Source organism: Bufo bufo, chromosome 6, assembly GCF_905171765.1.
Source record: "Bufo bufo chromosome 6, aBufBuf1.1, whole genome shotgun sequence".
Lineage (NCBI taxonomy): Eukaryota > Metazoa > Chordata > Amphibia > Anura > Bufonidae > Bufo > Bufo bufo.
The window spans coordinates 259,933,436-259,959,400 of record NC_053394.1 but is presented as its reverse complement, the minus strand read 5'-3'; the positions used below and the strand labels follow the sequence as shown (position 1 = coordinate 259,959,400).

General features: G+C 41.0%; 1 protein-coding gene across 1 annotated transcript in view; it reads left to right on the top strand.

The window, feature by feature from the left end:
- SYNPO2L (synaptopodin 2 like) overlaps positions 1-12,482 on the top strand; it is a 138,242-nt gene extending 125,760 nt beyond the window's left edge. The window contains exon 4 of the mRNA XM_040435838.1: positions 8,339-12,482. Within this exon, the coding sequence (XP_040291772.1) occupies positions 8,339-10,590 (2,252 nt within the window). The 3' untranslated portion in view covers positions 10,591-12,482. The remainder of the gene's footprint in view (positions 1-8,338) is intronic.
- The last annotated feature ends 13,483 nt before the right edge of the window (positions 12,483-25,965 follow it).

Genomic DNA, 25,965 nt, shown 5'->3' with positions numbered 1-25,965 from the left:
TTTTCACAACTCCTTTGAAAAATGAAAGGGTCAATCTGATTGGTTGCTATGGGCAACTAAGGCAGTTCTACTTTCCACCCTTTGAAAAATCTCCCCCATAGTGTATTTCTCATAGACTCCAATGCTAATGCATTGGAGTCTATGAGAGAAGTAATCTGTTGATTTCTTGTTATGCTTCCCTATGGGAACTATACAGAAGTATAAAATAATAAAAATAAAGGTTTTAAAAATATACAAAGCAAATTTAAAAATTATAAAGATTCGAATCATCTCACTTTCCCTAAAATGAAAATAAAAATACATAAGCAATGAAAAGAATACAAATCATGGGCATCGCTGTGTGTGAAAATGCTCATGCTATTAAAATATAAAAATATTTATCCATTATGGCAAACAGCAAAACAGAAAAAAAAAAGTCAAAATGGCCAAATCTCCTTTTTTTTTTTGTTGCTTCACCTCCCATAAAAAAATAAAATAAAAAGTGATTAAAAAATCTTACACACCCCAAAATGGTATAATGAAAAGAACAGATCATCCACCCCAAAAAAATCACACAGCTACAACAGCATAAAGGTCAGAATATGGCATTAAAGGAAAAAACATTTTTTTAAGATTTTTTTTTTTTCAGTATTAAAACACAAAAATTGCCATAATCGTACTGACCTGGAGAATGAAAGTAATAGGTCAATTTTACCACACAGGGAATGCTGTAAAAACAAAACCCACAAAACTGTTGCGGAATTGTGTTTTTTTTCCAATTTCACCCAATTTGGAATTTGTTTTCAGCTCCCTACCACATCATATGCAACATTAATTGGTGGAATTAGAAAGTGCAATTTGTCCTGTAAAAAAACAAGCCCCATGCGGCTATGTGAACGGAAAAAGAACTCTTCTGTAGGTTTTAGAGTTAAAGCAGGGGCATAGTTAAAGGCTCATGTGCCCTGGTGTAATAGTTTAGCTTGGGCCCCCCGCTCCCCCACCTTCCCTCAGTGCTTTGTGACAAGGGACAGAGTGCACCTAGCCTTTCTGCTGCCTGAGGCAAAAATTGAAATGTCCCCCCCCCCCCCCATTGCCAAATTCTCAACCTAACCCATTCCCTCCAGTCCTACTGTTGGGGGTTGTCCTCTTTTTACTACTGATGACCTATCCTCAGGATAGGTCATCAATATCAGATCGGCGGGGGTCCCCTGTCACCCCCGTCGAACAGCTGTTTGAAGAGAGGCCAGCGCTCATATGAAAGCTGCTTTCTCTGCTCTGTTTACCTGCTCGCCGCTGCAATTGCAGTGATGAGCAGGTAAACAGAGCATAGAAGGCAGTGCTCATACGAAAAAAAGACATACTTGAAAAACATTACATACAGCGCTAGAGAACATACAGGATAAGACAGCATCACATACCTCTTATATCCAGTGACATTTCCTCTGATGTAGATATTCTCTTTGCTCATCTTCTCCTTTCAGACCAGACCACCATGATGATTTCTTTTAGCCGTGTCTCATCTCTGCAGAGTTTAACAAACAGACATCTTAGTTGCCTACTTTTCCATCCTCCTACCCACCTTCTGAACACCCCATCCTGCCACCCCCAATACTATCCTGCAGAAACAGTCCCCCTTAAAATACTGGTACCACACAGATAGTGCGCCAGTACAAAAACACCTATTTATATTGTGCGCCATTCCAAAAAATACCCCCTTACCTTTCAGATCAGACCCCAAACAAAAAAAACCCAGATGACACTCCCCCATCTTAGACCAGACCCCCTTTAGACCTATATGTCAGACCCCAGTACCCCCATTTGACCTCCACACCCACATTAGACCTCCAGATCTTCATATCAGACCTCTACACCCCCATTAGACCTCAGACCAGACCTCCAGACCTTCAGACCCCCACTAGACCTCCAAACCCCCATATCTGACCCCCATTAGACTTCCAGACCCCCAATCAGATGCCTATTAGACCTCTAGACCCCCAATAAGATCCCCATTAGACCTACAGATCCTCATATCAGACCTCCAGACCCCCATATCAGACCTCAGACCAAACCTCCAGACCCCAATTAGACCTTAGACCAGACCTCCAGACCCCCACATCAGACCTCAGACCAGACCTCCCATTAGACATTGGACCAGACCTCCAGACCCCATTAGACCTTCAGACCCCCCACTAGACCTCAAACCCCCATATCTGACCCACATAAGATCTCCATATCCCCAATAGGACCCCTATTAGACCTCCAGACCCCTAATCAGACCCCCATTAGACCTCCAGACCCCAATCAGACACCTATTAGACCTTTAGACCCCAATAAGATCCCCATTAGACCTACAGATCCTCATATCAGACCTCCAGACCCCCATATCAGACTTCAGACCAAACCTCCAGACCCCAATTATACCTGAGACCAGACCTCCAGACCCCATTAGACCTTCAGACCCCGACTAGACCTCAAACCCCCATATCTGACCCACATAAGATCTCCGGATCCCCAATCAGACTCCTATTAGACCTCCAGACCCCTAATCAGACCCCCATTAGACCTCCAGACCCCCAATCAGACCCATATTAGACCTCAGATCAGACTGTAAAATAAATAAGATGCACTGTATCTTATAAAGGAAAATATACTGCACCACTGCCAAGGGGGGCGATCTGGGTCCCCCTGGCTTAGGGGCCTGGTCTCAACTGCGACCGCTGCTTGCCTATAGCTATGCCAGTGAGTTAAAGTTTTCTTTTTATATAATTAAAAATCTTGGACAAAACCCTAAAGTGGCTAAAGTAAAAAAATCATGTTCAGCTAAGTTCTGCTCGTCTATGGCAGAGATTCCCACAGGAGCTTCCATTGCGTTTTCTGAAGAAAAAAAAACTGTCTTTGGTCAATTCACATGATCTTCTGTGTACAATTTACAGATAATGATTGGCTAAAACATTGGCTGAATTTTCTTAAATGTGTATTAGTAACTAAAAGAGATTTTTCGGGCTGCAGATACTGATGTCCTATCCGCAGAAAAAACTCAGAAATGTACTTGGTTGTTATTTTACCTTTTTTTGGATACGATAAGTACCTGAAACATAGGGGGAACAGAAGAATTTATCCTTAAGGCCCTATTACACAGGGAGATAGAGCAGACGATTGTTGGGAGGGAAGCATTACCTGTCCGGCAATCGCCTGCTCGGTAGAGGAGGAGACTGCTGCTATTACATGCAGCGATCTCCTCCTCGGTATTGTCTCATTGTTTGCTGGCAGCAGAGCGCCTATTAGACGACGTGATCTGCCGTCGGCAAAGCAAGATTTTGTAACATGTTAAAAGATCCCAATTACCAGATAAACAAGCGTTTGCTCATTCATCGGGTAATCGGCATCTACACTGCCAGATGATCGTTAACAACCAGTCATACAAACGCTCGTTAGCGATCAATTTAACAGTAATATGCCTGTGTAATAGGGCCTTTACTATAACTCTTATCAATAAACACCAATCGTGAGTAACTCACAGAGTGAGTATGCGTACTAGGCCATATACCAAGTATCAACACCAAAAGAGAGAACAGGCACAGCACGACTAACAAAATATGTAAACTTTATTATGGTTCCCAGTAGGGAAAAATGCAATAAAAACGATAACAGACAATACAAAACAATGGTGGATAACACACAGGGTGGAGGGATCACAAATAGACAAGATACAGCATTAAACCAATGTTGGATAAGGCCAAAGAGGTACTAGATGATGAATAGATACCCCAGTGGGGGACATATATGCCTGACCTCACCAACCTGGACAAAATATTAAAGCCAGATTTAGTACATACTTATTAAAGTGCAAAGTGCATAAAGTACATTTATTATTTTTATTATTTTTTATTACTTTATTATTATTTCATTATTTTAATATTATTATTTTCATCTTATTTTACTTTACTTCATTTTTTTCCCTTGTACACTCATTATTTTCACCACTAGTATACAACATTTGTATGTATATATACATTCCTACACATTTGTATACACCTTTTCATATATTTTCCACCGCATTTTTTGGTGCTTTTTTACCCCATTCACATGTTCACATTTTTGCCCTCCCCTCAATGGCACGGTTTTGTTGCATTCACACATTTCATCTTTTTTGACCTATATACATGGATATGCACACATGCGTCCAATGGCTGTTGTGTTTTATGCCAAGAGCTGGCATAATCACTATGGTTACTACCGTATGTCACACCCACTTTCACTTCTCACAATTCAGACTTTTACCTATATACATATATTTATACTCACTGATGACATACATATATATATATATACCCACACTTTGGGATCTACTTAATACGGTTTTGCACATTTGCTGTTCATATGATCTTAACTATAGGTTCTTTCTTCAGTCCGCCGGCTCATGCGTTCCATCGGTCACAGGACCGGCTGTATGCGTTCCATTTTACTATGTCATTTCCGGTGTTATCTCCACCCCTTCCGGTGGCGCCCCATGGAACGCACCAGCCAGTTCTTCTTTCCGGCTACTCTTTTCTCGTTATGCCCCAGCGATCTCTGTATGTATCTCTTCTGTCTGCTTCACTAGTCCCGCAGTAGTTTATATTTAATTGGTTTAGGTACATCCATCTAGCCCACATCTCCTCATCCCGAACTGGAAGTGACCCGGTGCGTTCCACTGTGGAACGCACGCCGTTCACCTCCGTGTGTGGCCACACACGAGTGTGTTCTCCTCCCCTCTTCCAGCTGTTCATGATCAGCCTAGTTAGTTTCCATATAAAAGGCACCTTCTTTTGGTATAGTCTGCACATACATCCCCCCTGAGGAAGCTTACGCGAAACGTGCGTTGGGGCTCATTGGATCACCATTTTGGTATTTATTTATGGCATTATTTATCTAGTATACTATTTATTGTCCATGTACATTGTACTTTATGCACTTTGCACTTTAATAAGTATGTACTGAATCTGGCTTTAATATTTTGTCCAGGTTGGTGAGGTCATGCATATATGTCCCCCACTGGGGTATCTATTCATCATCTAGTACCTCTTTGGCCTTATCCAACATTGGTTTAATGCTGTATCTTGTCTATTTGTGATCCCTCCACCCTGTGTGTTATCCACCATTGTTTTGTATTGTCTGTTATCGTTTTTATTGCATTTTTTCCTTCTGGGAACCATAATAAAGTTTACATATTTTGTTAGTCGTGCTGTGCCTGTTCTCTCTTTTGGTGTTGGTATAACTCTTATCAGTATACTGGTATTTATTGACTAAAGACTTTACCATTAATTCAGATAATGATAAGTAGTTGCCACAAATGGTCAGTTAGGACGGTGGAATGTCAGAAGGGGTGATTTAGCTGTACATGAAATCCTCAAAATAAACACCATGATCTAATCAATAATATTCTTCTTTCCATAAAGGGAAGAAAGAATATGTGGTAAAATAATTATTCTGCAACTTGATACCTATATCACCACTAAACACTTAAGACAGAAAACTTAGACTCATCTGTGGTATATTCCACATATGGTTGGCCCATGCACTCTACTGCTAAGGCTGCTGCAAAACCACAAGATGATAATCCTCTGTAAGGAGAAGGAATGGCTACCAGCATCCTTAGGAAAAGTTTTCCTTCTGTCAGACGTGATTAAAAAAACAGACTAAGGACTCATGCACACAAATGTATTTTTTTCCGTGTCCTCCCTTTTTTTGTGGCCAGTATGAAGAACCATTCACTTAATGGGGGCTGCAAAAAAGCGTAAATGTGCATGTTTCTGTATGTCTGTTCCGCAAAAAAATTTAACATGTGATACGAGTTGTCAAAGGTCTGATGGTCCTTCAAAAAAAAGTAACTACTAGAATCCTTGGTGGTTTGGTTTAAAGAAGATGTTTTCTGCTAGTATCCAATTGGATAATATACAGCTTCCTCTTCCTGCCCTGTACTTACAGATAGAGTGGGGTTAAGGATGACATTGTGGCTGTATGTTGATTAGGGAGTTATCTAGGGGGACTGGCTCTGCTGGGCTAACCTTGACTTTTGGCCACTGTTGCATATTGGTACACTTAGATTTTTCTTTTGTGGTTTTTACACTATAGTATGCTATATTTACATATGCATACAATTAAATACACTTATTGTCTAATTCGTAGACTAAATCTCAATTTGAGATGCCCTTTGAGTAGTAACTATATTCCTAACAGTTTTTTCTGGTATGTATGAGCAAGCCAAGTGGAGTATTCTTCTATTGGGATCTCTATGGATAACAGAGGTATTTTAAGTGCATTGACCTCATGTTTCCAGACTGGAATACATATCATTGTTTCACACTCATGTAAGCGCTTGGGGTCTGGGGGTATGAAAAATGGTGGCTGGCTGAAAATATTTCTTTCTAACTCAACCACAGGCAAGAAGGAAAATAGCTGAAGTGACAGGTGACAATGTCCAAAGCCTGGACCAGTGATAAGCCCGGGCACATAAAAATAGACTCTATGATCTCATCAGCTTCTGAGTGAGCCAGTGAATCCAGCAGCTATGCCAGGGGAGACAAAAGTGGGGACTTAAAAAGGCTTGTAGAAAGGGCAGCAGGCTGCTGGAAAGATTTCCCTACTTTGGTTTGGCTCCAGCTTGGAGAACATTTGTCCCTTGTCTTCTCTATATGGAACATTGTGACTCTAATGGTGCATGTGTCATGCCTGATTCACCGGTATCTTCCTACCACAGCACAGATAATCTCTATGCAGGTAATTCACATATACTAGTAGCAAATAGCATGTATTCTATTAATTTGTCTACATAGTCTATAAGGAATCCTGTATGATTTCATATCACTTCAAACCAAGACATCTTGTTTTTTTCGGATTTGGCATGACCTGTTCTGTGTGTCAGTGATAAATGATCAGCCTGACATTCTGAAGAGCTTTTTACGACAAGTGTATGTAAAGTGGACAGACCAGCTTAGCTGATATTAACACGTCCCTGGATACTTTATTTTGCTCATCAGTAATTCAAATCCTTGATAAAAGTAAGCTACAAAATGTTGGAGATGTGTTCTCACTATGAAGGTTATTATAATTAGAGGCAGCAACTAGCTAACATTTATTCTAACAAACACTTAAGACCAATACACAAAGTATAATACTGTAGTAAAATATAGGGGGATTCACCATGAGAGTAATATTTGAAGTCAGTTTTGATTGACTCAGTTTTGCCATACTTTGCACCAATTTTATCAAACGTTGTTTGTTAAACTTGGCTCATCTTTAAACATAACACTTTTGTCTGAAAATGCTATTCTGGTTTTTCTACATCACCCCCTAATGGATTGATTTTGTGAGTTTTTTTTCTACGACTTTTTAGAAAGTTGTAGTGATAAATCTGTAGCAAAATTAATTGACATAACAAACCACATTTACTTTCAAAACTGGAGCGAGTGGTCACCAAATTTTGCACACGTAACCCTCATAAGTTGAAAAGCCTTATTTTGTGACTTCTTGACTCCAGAATTCTAAAAGCACAAGACTTGATAAATTCCCCCATGGAATATTCAATTTCTGAACTTTAATGTGCTTGCTATTTTTTATACATTTTTGTTCTCTATGAAGCTATAATGATATATATTAATACATTATATCAGCATTTCTACACATGCAGGCATTTCTTTTATACATCATAGTTGCTTTGGCAATGATTTAGCTTTTCTTAAATCTGCAAACTGTCAATTGTAGCAATTTTCCTAAAAGTTTTTTTTTTTATAACCTGAATTTTACATTCTGAGATTATTTTATGGATAATCTCTCCTTGCTGTCCAGTTGAACATTGCCAAAAGATTGTATTTAGAGTTTAAATTTTTAAAATTCCCACAAGATGTGCCATGCAGGGTATTTTCCAGGTAGTAGAAGTACAAATGTGTAACAGAATTATTATTGGAATATGTAAGATTATACAACATGAGATATGAATTTAATCTTCTCAGTAATGAGTATACTTTAATCAACATAAATGATGATATGCAAAATCCTAGTTGACCATATGTTAAAAATGATTATTGCATTGCTCTTTATATTATGATATAAAAACATTTAGCTCCCTTTTAGTAATGTCAGTTATGTATTGTACTGACAGTTGCAGAAGGCCATTTGAATAGCAGAAAGTAATAATGGTGTTGTATAAAAAAAGCGCAATAAGCCAAACCATAGCCATTTACCAAATCTTCAACGTCTCAATCATATAGTAGGTATTAAAGTATGTTCATAAATTCTTACAAAATTTGTATAAATGCTACTAAGATACATACAATCAAATGCTATGATTGTCATGTTTTATTTCTTTTTTCTTTTGCAGAACTTCATCGCAGTGAGAGTGTGCAGGAGAAAAACGTTAAGGAAGCTAGAACCAAATGTAGAACAATTGCATCTCTGTTAACTGATGCTCCTAATCCCCACTCAAAAGGTGTTCTTATGTTTAAGAAGAGACGACAGAGAGCAAAAAAATATACACTTGTGAGTTACGGAAGTGTAGACGAAGATCGCTATAACGAAGACGAAGACGGAGTCCTTCCTACAAGTGAATCAGAATTTGATGAAGAGGGATTCTCTGATGCCCGTAGCTTAACAAATAATTCAGACTGGGATAGCACCTATATGGATATTGAAAAGCCCAAAATGGAACATGAAACACAAGAAGAGAAAGGTCTGAGTGAGGCATCTGGAAAGGGAGCAACATTGTTTGAATTACAGAGGCAGAAATCTGAACAGGTGGCTGACAAATCTCCCTCACAATATCTCACAGAGCATCCAAAAACTCCAATTGCTCCTCCTCGGAAATCAGTTGCTAATGGAAACGTTATTCACACAGTAAATTATGATAAAAGCCAAGAGACAGAGGGCTCAGAAAATACCAAGGTAACAACCACACAAATTTCACTAACTCCGGCTCATTCTCAAGATCCAAATGCTCCTGGTTCTGGAAATGTAATCTTCAACAGGTCTGCAAGACCATTTACTCCAGGTCAAGTTGAACAGCGGACAATGGCTTCGTCAGTTGTGTTCAAGCCCACCCCACCCAAAAAAATTGAAAGCTTTGCTGTGCAAAATGTGGCTCCATCTCCATTCACCCCTTTTACAACTGATATACCTGCTAGTCCACAAAAGGCTCCTGTAAGTTCTGTTGCATCCCTTTATATCCCAGCACCTGGGAAGGTAGTGTCATCACCTGCAACCCAATACCATGGAAATCAAAAAGAAAATCTTGCAGCTCCAACAACACCACGGACTACTACTGCTTCCATATATCTTTCATGTCCCTCTCGTCCATCTGGTCCTCTTACTGTTTCTTCCCCGCCAAATATATTGGAGTCTACACCAGTGACTCCATCAACATCTACAGTGTCACAATTTATCAGCCCAGCACCCACTACACCTTTGTATATATCACCAGTTACTCAAGTAAACCAGTCACCAGAGTCTGTGAATTCAAGAGAACAGAGGATCTCTGTACCTATAGGACGTACTGGCATCCTAAATGAAGCTCGAAGGAGAGGCAGCAGAAAACAGATGTTTGCTAAAAAGGAGGAGAAGAAGTGTTTGCCAAACCCAGAACTGCTGTCAATGGTAAAGAATATAGATGAGAAACCAAAACAGGAGCAACATGGAGCAGGTTTTGAATCTGGCCCAGAAGAAGACTTCCTCAGCTTAGGAGCTGAAGCATGTAATTTTATGCAATCTTCAGCACGAAAATTTAAAGTTCCTCCTCCTGTGGCTCCAAAACCCAATTTTAAATCATCAGAACAACTTTTAAATGGAAGCCAAGAGCTGCATCAGTTGAAGGGTAAAGGAGCAGAGCTGTTTGCAAAGCGACAAAGTCGTATGGACAAATTTGTTGTTGACTCAGATCACAGATCTAGCTCCAGGCCTAACTCAAGGCCAAGAACACCTTCACCAACACCATCTCTTCCCTCATTCTGGAAATATTCACCTAATATTCGTGCACCACCTCCAATAGGATATAATCCACTGGTTTCTCCATCCTGTCCATTAGCTGCATCAAAATCTCAAGGTGCTAAAGCAGATAGCAAAGTTAAAAAAGGAGCCACTGGAAAGCCACGAATGCAAGCTATAGATTTTATGCGCCACCAGCCTTACCAGCTAAATTCAGCCATGTTCTGCTTTGGGGATTCTTCTGATAACCAGGATTCTCAAAAAATGAATTCTACTCAAACTAGACAAGTTCCTGTGAAAACTGCGAGAGCTCATGAGATTAAGCGTTTCTCAACTCCTACTCCAATGTCTTCTTCAGTCAACATGACTCCTACAGTGTTAACTCCTAGATCTGCAACAACACTTGGAGAGCCAGTTTGGAGAACCGATGTATCATACCAGCCTCTGGCAACCAATGTTTCTGGGCATGCACCTTTTTCCGCTTCTGTTCAGGAGGTTCCACAGAAGAATTGGGAATCATCAGTCCTTAGTCCTACTAACTCATTTACCTCCCCTAGATCATCAATATCTAGAATCCAGGTGCCAAAGCCAAAATTTTCTACAGCCAAAACAGGAATGCAGGCTAATGTATGGAGACCAGCCAAAGTCCATTTCTGATCTGAAATATAGCTACATTATTCACCAGTTGTGGAAAATGCTTTTGTGATTTCTGTTTTAAAAGCTGCTTTTTAATTTGTGTGTAGAACATAATTATCATCCTTTCATTTACCCCAGACCTTTATTAATTTGAGTAAGAAACAATGAACTACAATATGGAAAAAGAGAGTGACATGCCTCTTGATGGATTAAGAAAGAGCAGTAGAAAAAGAGATATTCAAAGAAGGCAATATATAAATTTGAATAATTAAAACCAACACTCTTTTAAGGTTTGAAATATACAGAAAGTAACATAATGTGATATGAGCATCTCTATATGGGGGCAAACAAAGATGGAAATTGTATCAATAGTGGTTTATTGGTGCAACTAAAAGACCCAAGAATGTTGACTCTGTATTATATTGTGCCACTAATATACTTGAGGTGACATTTTTCTCAGACGTCTATGTATCCAGATGCAGAATTAAATCTTTAACCACACAAATGGGATGCATGCAGTTTCTCTTATTGGGATTATTGGGCATCTTCAAATGTCAATGTACAAATAATATACTAAACTACAGATGTAGCCATACTAAAAAGAACTGTGATAACATGTCACGGTGTTATCTCGCTACAAAAGCCTTTGAAATCCATTTAAAAAGTCAATTAACATGTTCTTGCCATTGTTTACTTAAAGCTACATTCCCAGGACAGTGAGAAAAAAATGTCCATTGAAAACGGACACAATGTCTGTTTTTCATGGCCATTCTACATTCATGTATTTATTTATTTTCTGGTTGCTTGTCCGTTTTAATGGCTGTTTTGCATGTGTTTTTCATAGCCATTAAAAGTGGCCACAAAAAAAGGATGCATGTCATTTTTTGGGGGGGAACAGCTCAAACGCTGCAGTACCCTCAGTATATATTTTACACCCCACGGTGCCCCCAATATAAATAATAGCCACCATATTGCCCCAGTATCTGTGGTGCCCACAGTGTCTATAATGTCCCCATAGTGGCCCTAATATACGTAGTAACATAGTTTATAAGGCTGAAAAAAGACATACGTTCATCCAGTTCCATCTGTTATCCTTCAAATTGATCCAGAGGAAGGCAAAACTCCTCTTTGGTCTGAAAAACAAAAACAAAACAAAATTCACCTTATCCACTTGAACGAGCAGGAACACTCGTTCTGCACTAGGGGGAGCAGGATCTGATGCTCCCAGCATTGTGATGGAACATGTTCCTTCGAGTTCAAGAGAATGAGTTTTTTTTTAACCCTTGGAATGCACTTTTACCCATTTTTAATGGTCATTTGACCGATGCACTCCAGTCTAAATGGAGTTTAAAAATGGACCCATTTATTTCAATTGGTTCCATCTGGCAGTATAAAAACTGGAGTGTAAGTATCCCTTAGACTTCTAATGGTTTTGAAAACTGCAGTGTGATAGCCGTTTTTTCCTTTCCTGTGAATGTAGCCTTACATGTTAACCATTCCTTTTAGCACGACCACATCTGTAAATTACAATCTAATGATATTGAAATGTGTACCGTTTACTTGTTATAAACCACACTTACGAATAAGAACTGCATGTTCTTTGTTTTCCTAAAGTGTGAGCATGGCTAGATGACACATTTTCTGCACAAGTATGTGTTTTATTCACAAAATTTGTAGTCGAAATTTGTGTACAAAAGCTGACTTTTTTTTATCCCCAAAAACTTCTTTAGGATTTGTGTAAACAGTTGTAGTATTGAAGTAAATTTATTAATTGCCTTTGAAAGTCCCATTATAACGTAAAAGAAAAATTGTTATTATAAATCTTATAGTATACAATCACTTTTGTAATACAGTTTTGAAGCATCATTTATTTGAAGTGATATACTTAGTTAAAATAAACCACTCCAAAAGTAGTGATGGCAGATATTTATTTTTCACCAGTATTTAACACCAAGATATTCTTTATTTACCATGTTTAGTATGGATGTATCTGGTATCTGATCTCTGCAAGTTCCCATGTCTAGATGCAGCTTAATTCTAAAGAACATATCATGAAGGACATTGGAAGTCAACAGTTCCAGTAACACAATAACTATAGGAAATAGTAAAAGTCGTATAAAATTGCAATAGTAAAAATGTATTTCCATTTCACTTCCAGAAAGCATTTCCTGAATTGTATTTAACTTTTGAACACTTCATTTTTTGACACATCTTTTCCCTTAAATAGTAATAAGATTAAGACCTTACTGCCCTATCCCCATATCAGTACTTCAAGGGGTAGTATATCAACTTTGTGTCTGAAATTAAGTGAAAATGCTCAGAAATCTAGATTCATTTGCTTCCTCCATAAACATATATCCACATCAGAGGCATAGTTAGCAGGGTCAAGGGGTGGCCCAACAAGGGAGGATTGGTAAACCCTATTATTTTGAGGTATCTGTAGCTAGCATACTATTTCCGGGGCATTTGCAGCTGGCAGGCTATTATGGGTGGGAATTGAGTGTGGGGCACTAAGAAAATCACTGTTTCTCTGTGGGCTACAAAAGATGACACCTTTATTGTACGGTGTACTATAACCATCTGGGGCATTATACGGGCACTGTGTATCTAGCACTATTATTTTTGGGTGCATTATGATTCACATATTCATTATTTATGAAATACAGTATTTGGGGGCATTGTGCCAAACAGTAGGTACAGTAATGGGGGACAGATGGGGCGTTTACAGGCATATAATTTGGGGTGTCAGTAGAATGGGGTTGGTGAATTTGTGTTGGTTGGGTAAAGATAGGGTGGATGTTGGAGGTGATGTGCCAAAGAAGTCTCTGTAAAGTCTACAAAGTCTAGTTTTATCTAAAAGCCATAGTTGGAAAAAATCATCATGGTGGTCCGAAATGGAAAAGACAGGAAAAGTGAAATACTCCAATCAGAGAACATATCAACTGTAAGTCATTGGATTTTACTGCATTGAATTCACTTATATGGTCTGAAGAACATGTTTTCAAACACTTACCACTATATATTCACTGTGTGGTGGAAATATTGGTCTTTGTACAGTGTTTTTGTTCAGTAATAGTAAGGTGGTAATATTATTCAGTTGCTATTTAATGCTCTTGGTAGTGGTCATGGTCTGGAGTTTCTCAGATTGGGAGATTACACAGGCCACAGAGGCTGAACCCCCAAGCTACACCTCTGTCCATGTGATAAGTAAATAAAATACTGTTCACACAAAAGTCGTGGCTGCTGTTTATAATGGAGGGATATCTGTATACCTTTTTAAATGTATAATGGTGGATTCCAAAAAATCCTGTGTTCCATCAAGGTATTTACTATGGCAAGGATACAGCTATGGACAATTCTTGCCCAAAAAAAATGTAATTGCTGATGGAAACCCCATTGGGACCCCTACACAGAAGTGTGAACAGAGCCTTAGTATATATATATATATATATATATATATATATATATATATTTAACCAATTAATGAGACTGTATACTTTTTAAAAAATCTTTGACACTTGCTAAATTTCTTTGCACATGTTCCAACGTGAATGAAACCAAGCATTCACAGCTATGCAGTCATGCAAAAGTAGTTGAGAGACATATTTGCTTTTTGTTCTGATGCATGCTGCGCAAAAACATTTTCATCTTTCTGGCTGTCAAGCTCTTATAATGTGTGTGTTAAGCATGCTTCTAGAAATCTTAATATCTAAAAGTCAATCAATATAATGCAACACCTTATTGATGCCATTTGCTATGCTTGATATACATCAACAACTCCTATACCCTGGCCAAGACAGAGTGATTTATTGATACCCTCCTTCCCCCGCATGCAGTGTCTGGGGCAGATACCTTTCAAACTCCCAGCCCCCATTTGAACTCCTACATTACGTATGAGGCTAACAAAGGGGTCAACACACAGTAAATAGTACAATATAAGTGAGAAATAAAGGGTAGACTGGACAATAAATGGTCAAATGAGGAAAGGGGAGGGACATGGAATATATGTTGAAATTACACATAGTTGCAGCTCAGTTAATGAATTGGTATCTTGTGAAAGCGTTTATATAATTTACATAAATTACAAAGATGATTGCTAAGACACAGTCGTTTGCCTCTTCAGGTTCATTGTCTGCTATTTGTCCAAGTTCTTAACCCAGACTAGGAATCTGTATCTTATTGTCGAGAAAAGTATGCCAAAGGGAAGACTGGTAAAAACAAGAAGGGATATTTATCAAGACTGGAGTTTTCCATACCACTCTTGATTCCCCATGCACAGCGGGAGGATACGCCAAATTTATGTAAAGGCGCAGACCTCTCATAGAGTTGTTACATCCTCCAATGGGCCATGCAACTTCCTCCTAGCTGCCATAGATATCTGTCTTTATTCATGCCAGAAAACTGTTTTCTGGCATGAATAAAGATAAATGTGGAGGACCTGCCACCCCCTCCCCATCCTTGCTAGGCCCTCTTTTCTTGCCACTTCAAAGTTTTAGACAGGAAGAAAAGTTGCAGATTTTGTGTGCCAAAAATCTGTGACTTTCTGACACCACAAAAGTGGCATAAATAGAATAGCAAATGTCCCCCAAGGTCCTTAGTATAGCCCTATCATCAGGATTGAATAGGTCAATTCCCAATGGTGTCTTCCAATTTCAGTTTATTAAAATGTAAAACAACTTGTATTAAAGGTGTACTGCCTTTGTTGTCTATTTACAGCATTTTACAAAGTAGTGGCACTAAAACATCAGGTTAAAGGTCAAATCAGCGGTGTATAAAATAACAATCATTTTAATTTAAACAGTGTCATTTTTTATCATTTATTGTGTTATTGTGCTCTAACCTGATATAGAAGGCAGTACTCCTTCAAATCACGTTATTTTACATTTTAATGAACTGAAATTAGAAGACACCATAAGGAATTTGCTTGTTCTATCCCTAATAACAGCCTAATACTAGGGATTGTGTTTTTACCTGTTTTTATAGTCTTTTAACTGCTACGTCCAGCTACAGCTGCTACTGCCGCAGTAGAACTAAATACCACAATGAAGCACAAAATTATGCCATAGAAGCACACACTATCTCCCCAGAAACTGCCAGTGCCAGAAGCCCCTTTCTGTCATCCCCCTCATCCTCCAGTTGTCTCTAATTGTCCATGGACGAGGGAGCTCAGTAGTGGAGACGCAGGCCACAGCGCCAAGCAGTCCCTACCTTCAGCATGCTGCCTGGTTTTTCAGCATTACCAAACATAACAGGAGAACACAGCACTCATACCTATTATATCCAGTGACGACTCCTCTGATAGACATTCTGTTTCTGCATCTTCTCTATTCATCCTAGACCTCCATGATGACTTCTTTCAGCCATGTCTCATCTCTCTAGAGTTTGCCACACAAATATTTTAGAATCCTCTTTTTTTTAACATCCTCCCAACCTTCTAAGCACAAACTCCCCATACCGGTGCCTTAACAGTGTCCTCCTTCTGCCAACCTGTATTCTGTGCCTGCTGTGCTCCCCAATGCCCCCAAATAATATTCAGCAGAAAAAAATTGTAGTAACATGCCCCCCGCAGTGGCTCCAGTAGAATAATGCCATCCATAGCAATAAAGGTCCCTACGGTGCCCCAAGTAGTAATAATGTCCCCTACAGCAGTGTTCCTCAGTGTGGGCCCTGAGTACTGGAGTTGAGGAACACTGCTCTACAGTGGTCATAGTGTTATAATTACCACAATAGTGTTCCCAGTAATAGAAATGCCAGCAATAATAATGTGCCATGTTGTGCCCCTAGTAATAATAAAGCCCTCAGTAGTCCCAAAGTATAAAAAATTTGAAGTAGTAAACATCCCCTATAGTACCCCCATTAATGCTCCTAGAGTGCCCCCAGTATTAAAAATGTCGATTGTGCCCCCAGTACACCTATAGTACCCATAGAAATGCCTATTATAGTGCCCCCCGTAGTATAAACCTCACATGGCCAAGGAAAGTAAAAAAAATTAGATACTCCCATTCTATGTTGGTGCGGCCTGAGCCTGCATGCCAGCGCAAGTGGTCAAAAATGCATTATTGCACCACCTGCACCACTGGTAAACTGATGTATTGGGGTGGAATGAAGAAACAGGGAACTATAGGTTCCTTTGCCCTACTGCTGAATTCAACTGCATTGCAGTCCTGCAGTTAAATTTAGAATGGCACCTGCGACTGCTGGCTGGGTACATAAGTACCTGACAGCCTAAACAGGCCAGCAGCAGTGAGGAAGACCCAGGTGACCTCCTGGGCATTTGCCCACTCAGTAGAATACCAGTAGGGTCTGTAGCCACTCCACTTTTGCAAATGAGTGTACTACCATTAGTTTTTGGATGTACATTCATTCATTTAATTTGTCCAACACTTTATTGTGGAACAAAACAAGTTTCAAGTAAAAAATGACCACTTTGGGATCATTAAATTTTTTTGTAAACCAGGGGCATATCTAATATAGAGTGGCTTGTTGGCACCATATGGCCTGTCAGACCCCCGTTTTCCCAGCTACACATCTGTGTAAACCTCTAGACCTTGTGATAAATCACAGATTATTTTATTTTATTTTTGTTAAGATTTTTTTCTCTTAAATATAACAGTTGGCTAATGCATCCTAACCAGGTCACCAGTCGAGGTGTATCTGACGGTTCAGTATAAGACAAGTCTTTAAGAGGGTAAAATCCACTCTTCTTCAAAGAAAATAAATAGAAAAAGGACACCAAAAACTGAAATGCCACTGATGTTATGAATGAAAGGGTCCATGTATTCTTTCACATACTGAAGTAGACCCATAGTTCTTTTTCCCTAAAATTGGAATCTTAAATTGAGATCTTAACTATAACCCTATAATAATTGTATCCTTGTTTTTATATTTATAGCATCCCTTGGTTGAAAGGTATTATAATATGCGGATCACAAAAAATTCCTCGCTAAGTATTTAGGTGGTGTTACATATAACAGCCATTGTATCGGGATTTAATTTTCTATCTGAATGAACTTTATACGATGCCTGGGGGTAAGGCAAAGTACATAGAAATAGTCTGCTGGTAAACCGTTATTGACTCAGATCTTGTAAAAAATGTAATGATGACCATTATTGTCCGGTTTTGTGGTGAGATTAGTTGGCCTAATCAGATAGTTGGAAACCAGGATTACACTTCCAATGAAGCAGTACAAATTCTATGCAATTATTTATTCACAGAAAATTGTGTTAAACTGATTGTCCTTGGTAAAACATTTTTATGACAAGCTTAATGTCTAGGCACTGCTTGGTTGACACAATTAAGGAACCTCTACAGATGATAGAAATGAAGCATGCTTACAAACAATGTCTAGAAAGTTGCCCACACAAATGCAATTTGTAACAATTGAACATGGAAATACAGATATATTTTAATTTAAATGAGTTGTTCATCTTGATTTAAGATTGGGACTATTTAATTACCAATAGTAGAAATACAAGTGGATTTTGAAAACGGGCCCAAGCACACCTCAAACTAGTGCTCAGTTCTCTACTCCTAAAAAGTGGACAATATTAAGATGGGTAATACTGAAATAGGTGACAATATCCAGAAGAATAGTAAAGGGGTTGTCTGCTTTAAGCAGCCCATTTTCAAACGCACTATTAGGAAATTCTTAATTAATAGGGGGTCCAATGCACCCTCATTTATCAGGAGGAGAAGAAAGCCGCATCACAGACATTGAAAGAAGAAGACCAAGAACCATATAAGAATCCAATGCCAAAAGGAACCTGGTGTAATCCAATCCGATCTACAATGAAGAAAAAGATGATGGTAGAACTGGTGTTGAAGTTATATGCATCATATAGATAACCCACTTATTTCAGTGTTTTAGTTTCCTTGTTGTGCTGCACAAATATTGATCATTTGATATCAGGTACCCTAACAGATTACAGCTGCTCTTTGGGGGTCCCAGCAATAGAACACCAGGCTGATCACCAGCACCAGAAAGAGCAGTTTATTATCTGTAAACCCTTCTACCAAAAAAGCAGACACTTTAACTTATTTTGGTGGATTGTCATTTGTTGTCTAGTTCTATTAATTGATTTTCAGGTTGTTCAATAAACTTAATTTTTAAAACTGAAAAAAAATCTATTTTCTTGCTTATTAATGACGAAATCAATTATACATAAATCAAATTCATTACAAATTTCCCAAAAACTATGGTTTCTAGCAAATCTGAAAATCTGGGAATTTGTCCTGCACCAACAGCTTACAATAATGTCACCATTTTACATATCAGAATACATACAGGGAAAATAAGAAGATGAAGAAAGAGGATCGGATGACCCTATCCCAGTGGGCTTGCCTTGCAGTCAGCCTCAACCAATCATGAGAGACTATAGCAGTGATATCAGTTTGGATGTGCCACTATATAACATCACAACCAAGGCCTTCATGTGTTTTATGGGTTTATACACTGGAAGAATTAATAGAGGAAAGGGATCTTAAAACACAGAATACAGCTAATGTAGTTTTAGAGAGGAGAAGACAACAGCTAGTTAGATGTATAATTATTTTACATAGAGAGAGGTTTTAGAGACAGTGGCCCAGATTAACTAATGTGTCTGCGCCAAAAATCTTTCTAAAAAGTGTTGCAAATTGGTAACTCTATGGTTTCTACAATAAAATGTTCAACAAGGGGTGGATCTTCATAGGAAAGGGGAAGGGCCAATTATGCACCATTTTGTGCCTACAATGCGCCACAATTCTGGCGTAAAAATTTGTCTCTGTGTGAGCCAACCAGTAGTTGGTATAGAGTCAGAGAAAAGTGATTATCCCTGTACCAGATATATCATCCAGCCTGAGCCACTGTGATACATCTGGTATGACAGCATGACAGCAGCTAGACAAGCTAGGAGTGACTTAATAAGGTCAGTGTAGCTCATCACAGGTATCTGGAACCATGCTGACTGCAGTGCATCCCAAAGCTGCAGGAGGGTGCAAGGGGGAAGATCCATAAGGTAAAAACACACAACGATCAAGGTGTACACACAGATGCATAATTTGGTACAAGTCTGGCGAATTAGGGGGCCAGTATAATACTTAGAAGTCTTGGTCATGCTCTTCCAACCAATGTCAGACATTTCAGCTGTGTGATTGCTCCACTGTAGAGTGTCGGACCGCCCATGTACACCTTTGTAGTCGACGTTCACCTCTCACATCAATTGTACGTGGTGCTCTGCAGTTTCCACATCTCTTATTTGCAATGGCGCCATTTGACCACTCACAATACACTTTCACCACAACAGCATGCGAACTGTTCACAAATTGTGCAGTTTTAGAAATACTTCCACCCTTGGCCCAAAAGCCAAGAATCCCTTTTTGCAACTTTGATAAATCGCCCCTTTTAGCTATGACAGAAACAAGGCATATGGTGCACATACGTAATAAAGCCACTAAGCCAGTTCACAACACGTGAATTTCTTCATGAGCTACACGCTGTCAACCTCGAAAGTAGGAAGTGGTCTTCTACAGGGTGCACATATATTCATCTTGACTCATCATAAACGTATTGATACACCTACAGTATTCCAGACTGGTGCATGAGGACGTGCAACCAAAACCGGTAAAATAGAACTGTTTGCACTCAGCATTTGCTCATCTCTCAGGTTTCACACTAGGGAGCGTGCTTGTTTCTTTTGTTTTTATTATAATAAATATCAATGCCATAATTCATTACGATGTCATTGTGCATTATAATGCCATAAAGTATTATGATATCATAGTGATTATGATGTGGGAACACAAAAAGCAAAAACAAGGCACTCTGTTGTAAATTTCCTTCATGATACATAAAGAACACACATGGTGCAAGCCTATTACCTGAAGCGAGCCTGTAGTATAGATCACACTGTAATAATGTAGCTAGTCCTGTCCTACCTTGGGATCCAACACACAGTCCAGGAACAGAATGTAGATGGCGAGATAAAAAGTGGAGGTAAATCAAGGGTGTGTCACGGCCATGCCCATGACCGTGACTCCTTTACCGCATGCAGTTGCCTGCGGTTTTGTATGGGTATTCAACCACGGGTGAGGGCCGCTTGTCTGTGGCCTCACTTGTGGTTGCCGTGGGCAACCAGTGTTGTATTTTGCAGCAGAGCAGCCTGAGCGTCGCTAGGCAGCTTGCTGCCCTGGCATGCGGTCACACCTAGCTTCCTTTATGTTAGGTGTGTGTATGTTATGCACGTTGTATGTACACCCTGTACAGAATTATTAGGCAAATGAGCATTTTGACCACATCATCCTCTTTATGCATGTTGTCTTACTCCAAGCTGTATAGGCTCGAAAGCCTACTACCAATTAAGCATATTAGGTGATGTGCATCTCTGTAATGAGAAGAGGTGTGGTCTAATGACATCTACACCCTATATCAGGTGTGCATAATTATTAGGCAACTTCCTTTCCTTTGGCAAAATGGGTCAAAAGAAGGACTTGACAGGCTCAGAAAAGTCAAAAATAGTGAGATATCTTGCAGAGGGATGCAGCACTCTTAAAATTGCAAAGCTTCTGAAGCGTGATCATCGAACAATCAAGCGTTTCATTCGAAATAGTCAACAGGGTCACAAGAAGCGTGTGGAAAAACCAAGGCGCAAAATAACTGCCCATGAACTGAGAAAAGTCAAGCGTGCAGCTGCCAAGATGCCATTTGCCACCAGTTTGGCCATATTTCAGAGCTGCAACATCACTGGAGTGCCCAAAAGCACAAGGTGTGCAATACTCAGAGACATGGCCAAGGTAAGAAAGGCTAAAAGACGACCACCACTGAACAAGACACACAAGCTGAAACGTCAAGACTGGGCCAAGAAATATCTCAAGACTGATTTTTCTAAGGTTTTATGGACTGATGAAATGAGAGTGAGTCTTGATGTGCCAGTGGCTGGATTGGTAAAGGGCAGAGAGCTCCAGTCCGACTCAGACGCCAGCAAGGTGGAGGTGGAGTACTGGTTTGGACTGGTATCATCAAAGATGAGCTTGTGGGGCCTTTTCGGGTTGAGGATGGAGTCAAGCTCAACTCCCAGTCCTACTGCCAGTTTCTCGAAGACACCTTCTTCAAGCAGTGGTACAGGAAGAAGTCTGCATCCTTGAAGAAAAACATGATTTTCATGCAGGACAATGCTCCATCACACGCGTCCAAGTACTCCACAGCGTGGCTGGCAAGAAAGGGTATAAAAGAAGAAAATCTAATGACATGGCCTCCTTGTTCACCTGATCTGAACCCCATTGAGAACCTGTGGTCCATCATCAAATGTGAGATTTACAAGGAGGGAAAACAGTACACCTCTCTGAACAGTGTCTGGGAGGCTGTGGTTGCTGCTGCACGCAATGTTGATGGTGAACAGATCAAAACACTGACAGAATCCATGGATGGCAGGCTTTTGAGTGTCCTTGCAAAGAAAGGTGGCTATATTGGTCACTGATTTGTTTTTGTTTTGTTTTTGAATGTCAGAAATGTATATTTGTGAATGTTGAGATGTTATATTGGTTTCACTGGTAAAAATAAATAATTGAAATGGGTATATATTTGTTTTTTGTTAAGTTGCCTAATAATTATGCACAGTAATAGTCACCTGCACACACAGATATCCCCCTAAAATAGCTAAAACTAAAAACAAACTAAAAACTACTTCCAAAAATATTCAGCTTTGATATTAATGAGTTTTTTGGGTTCATTGAGAACATGGTTGTTGTTCAATAATAAAATTAATCCTCAAAAATACAACTTGCCTAATAATTCTGCACTCCCTGTATTGTGTGCACTTCCCATTTAAGTGTCTTTCCCTTCTGTGGTACTGGAAGGGTTAACTTCCTTCCCAGTGTGTGTGTGATGTCACTGGGTGTGTCCAACCCTTGGGTGTGGCCACTTGGGCCTATATAGACCCTCTCTCTTGCAGGGCTCAGTAGGTTGCTTCAGTCTTGCTAGCTGAAGCAGCCTCCTGTGTTTTCCATCCGCCTGTGAGAGCCACCACTGTGGTCATAGTTTATGTTTATGTTTTCTTGTATGTCATGTTGTATGTGATGTTCTGTTGGGACCTTCCTTGTTACTTTGTGCAGTTTACGGTTCTGGATTCCTGTTGCACAGGGATCCAGTCAGCAAGGCTGTGGCAGGTTGGTGGAACTTCTAGTTCGCCTGCCATACCCGTAAAGCTGTTTGTGTTCCCCTTTTTCCCAACAGCTTGGCCAGTGAGACTCCTGCTCCTCCGCGTCTAGGAGGAGTAGGTCGTCTTACCCTGACTCCTAGCGCAGGGACCGGACGGAGGGTGAGTTAGGGATCCGAGGTTCCTGCGCATGGGTCCTCCTACCTTTAAGGTCGGCCCATGCAGTTAGGAGTTAGGGTCAGGGTAGGGACGCTGTTAGGAGGTGACCTGATCCCTATCCTGTTCTCCTGGCCGAGTAGGCCAACATCATCTGGCACCGCACGGCTGAGGATTTCCCCCATCCTCAGCCGTGACAGTATGACCACAAAGGCTTCTCGCGTGGCGTTCCCTCGAAAGAGGGTAAAGCATGCACCGCTATCTGCGGATGGGGTGCATGCGCGTTCTCCGGAGGGAGAGCGTTATGGGGGTTTCACCATTTACGGCGCGGTGAGTGGCATTCCCCGCCATTCCTTGCTCACCGTTGTCCGTGTTGGTGTCCCCTTTTTGTTTGTCTTTCCCCTCCCCCCCTCCCATTGTTTCTTATGCCTCACCAACTTTCCCCTTTTGTTGTTGGGAAGGGCTTTGAGGGGTGGGAGTAGTCACCTTTGAAAGAGGGTGCAGCATGCAGTGCCATCCCCTTGTGGCCTGCATGCGCGTTCTCCGGAGGGAGAGCGTTCCTGGGGGTTCTCCGTTAACGGCACGGTTGGTGGCTTATTCCCCGCCACCTTACCTTCCGTGTCCGTGTTGGGGATCCCTCGTCCCTCTCCATGTTCCCATCTCTGGTCGTCTGCTGGCAGCACTCCGTAAGTGGTCCGGCTGCGTGCTGGTTAGGAGGGTCTGCTGGCAGCGACTAGAGTGGGGACGTGAGTGGAGAGTCCCCTCGTCCACTCTCTGTGGTTCCATTCCCTTGTCGCTGGTGCGGGCTGCAGGCCTCGTCGGACTGGCTAGTGTGAGCTGGGAGAGGATGCAGCTGACAGTGACCTCCTGGGAACCATGTCCTGAGAGTGGACGTCTCCTTCTCCCATCCCCTTGTGTGAGTTCCTCACCAGTCTCCTTTTTTTTGGGTAGGGGGGCTTTGAGGGGTGGGAGTGTCACGGCCATGCCCATGACCGTGACTCCTTTACCGCATGCAGTTGCCTGCAGTTTTGTATGGGTATTCAACCACGGGTGAGGGCCGCTTGTCTGTGGCCTCACTTGTGGTTGCCGCGGGCAACCAGTGTTGTATTTTGCAGCAGAGCAGCCTGAGCGTCGCTAGGCAGCTTGCTGCCCTGGCATGCGGTCACACCTAGCTTCCTTTATGTTAGGTGTGTGTATGTTATGCACGTTGTATGTATTGTGTGCACTTCCCATTTAAGTGTCTTTCCCTTCTGTGGTACTGGAAGGGTTAACTTCCTTCCCAGTGTGTGTGTGATGTCACTGGGTATGTCCAACCCTTGGGTGTGGCCACTTGGGCCTATATAGACCCTCTCTCTAGCAGGGCTCAGTAGGTTGCTTCAGTCTTGCTAGCTGAAGCAGCCGCCTGTGTTTTCCATCCGCCTGTGAGAGCCACCACTGTGGTCATAGTTTATGTTTATGTTTTCTTGTATGTCATGTTGTATGTGATGTTCTGTTGGGACCTTCCTTGTTACTTTGTGCAGTTTACGGTTCTGGATTCCTGTTGCACAGGGATCCAGTCAGCAAGGCTGTGGCAGGTTGGTGGAACTTCTAGTTCGCCTGCCATACCCGTAAAGCTGTTTGTGTTCCCCTTTTTCCCAACAGCTTGGCCAGTGAGACTCCTGCTCCTCCGCGTCTAGGAGGAGTAGGTCGTCTTACCCTGACTCCTAGCGCAGGGACCGGACGGAGGGTGAGTTAGGGATCCGAGGTTCCTGCGCATGGGTCCTCCTACCTTTAAGGTCGGCCCATGCAGTTAGGAGTTAGGGTCAGGGTAGGGACGCTGTTAGGAGGTGACCTGATCCCTATCCTGTTCTCCTGGCCGAGTAGGCCAACATCATCTGGCACCGCACGGCTGAGGATTTCCCCCATCCTCAGCCGTGACAGGGTGCTATTGAAAGTATACACACATTTATTAAAACACAAAACAATATAAATGGTATACAACTAGTGTTGATCGAGCACCAAAGTGCTCGGGTGCTCTGGCCGAACACATTGGGATGCTCGGGTACTCTATCGAGCACCCGAGTATAATGAAAGTCAATGGGAGAACCCGAGCATTAAACCAGACACCCCCTGCTCTGAAGAGGGGAGGGTGCCTGGTTCATAGGAAAAAGTCAGAAATTGATGGAAACACCACCGAAATGGTTCGGGAACAGCATAGGGGGGAGGATGTCTCGATGCATCTTGGACTCCCAGGTTACTGCTGGGAACCATGTTGTCCGAGTAGTACACCACTTTTTTATTTTTTTTATTTATTTTTTATTTAGAGAACATAACGTAACAAGGTACATTTATAGGTATCTTGAACATCAAGCATGACATTGAGGTTATACATTCTATGGTTCATTCCATACCTAAATAGATGGTATTGACATATATAGGCATATACAATAGTTCAACATATACGCCACTTTTACAAAAATCTATTTTAGAGGAAAAATTGTTAGGAAACATTCTTTCCTGTATATTTAATTGTATATAAAGTGCAAGTGCTGCCAAAAATTGCAAGGAAGAGGTACTCCGATACAACCTGTATATCACATAATGGAGGGCTTCATTCACATTGTGGTACAATTGTTCAGGTAGTGGGACTCCTATACTCATAAAGCCTATGCACTAAGTGAAAGGACTGCCAAAAATTACAAGGAACCGGCACTCCAAAACACCCTTTGTTACACATAAAGGAGGGCATCATACACACCCTTCAAAAATTAAGATTGATGGCCTGCTGGTGACCCTCAAAAACATTTGGAGCAAGGCCCTGCTGATCTGACAATCTAAAACATTTGGGGCGAGGGCCTGCTGCCACATTGGTGACTCTAGATAACCTCTGGGCGATTGCACGTCCCCGTGATGGCGACGATCCATTCGGATGTCTGCCCTATCAACTTTCGATGTTCTTTTCTGCACTTACCATATTGATCACGTGTAACGGGGAATCAGGGTTCGATGCCGGAGAGGGAGCCTGAGAAAAGGCTGCCACATCCAAGGAAGGTCAATGGCTGAAATCTGATTGGCTGTTGTTTCCTTGCCCCTTTTTTTTCCTAATTGTGAACCACCCAGAGAGGGTGG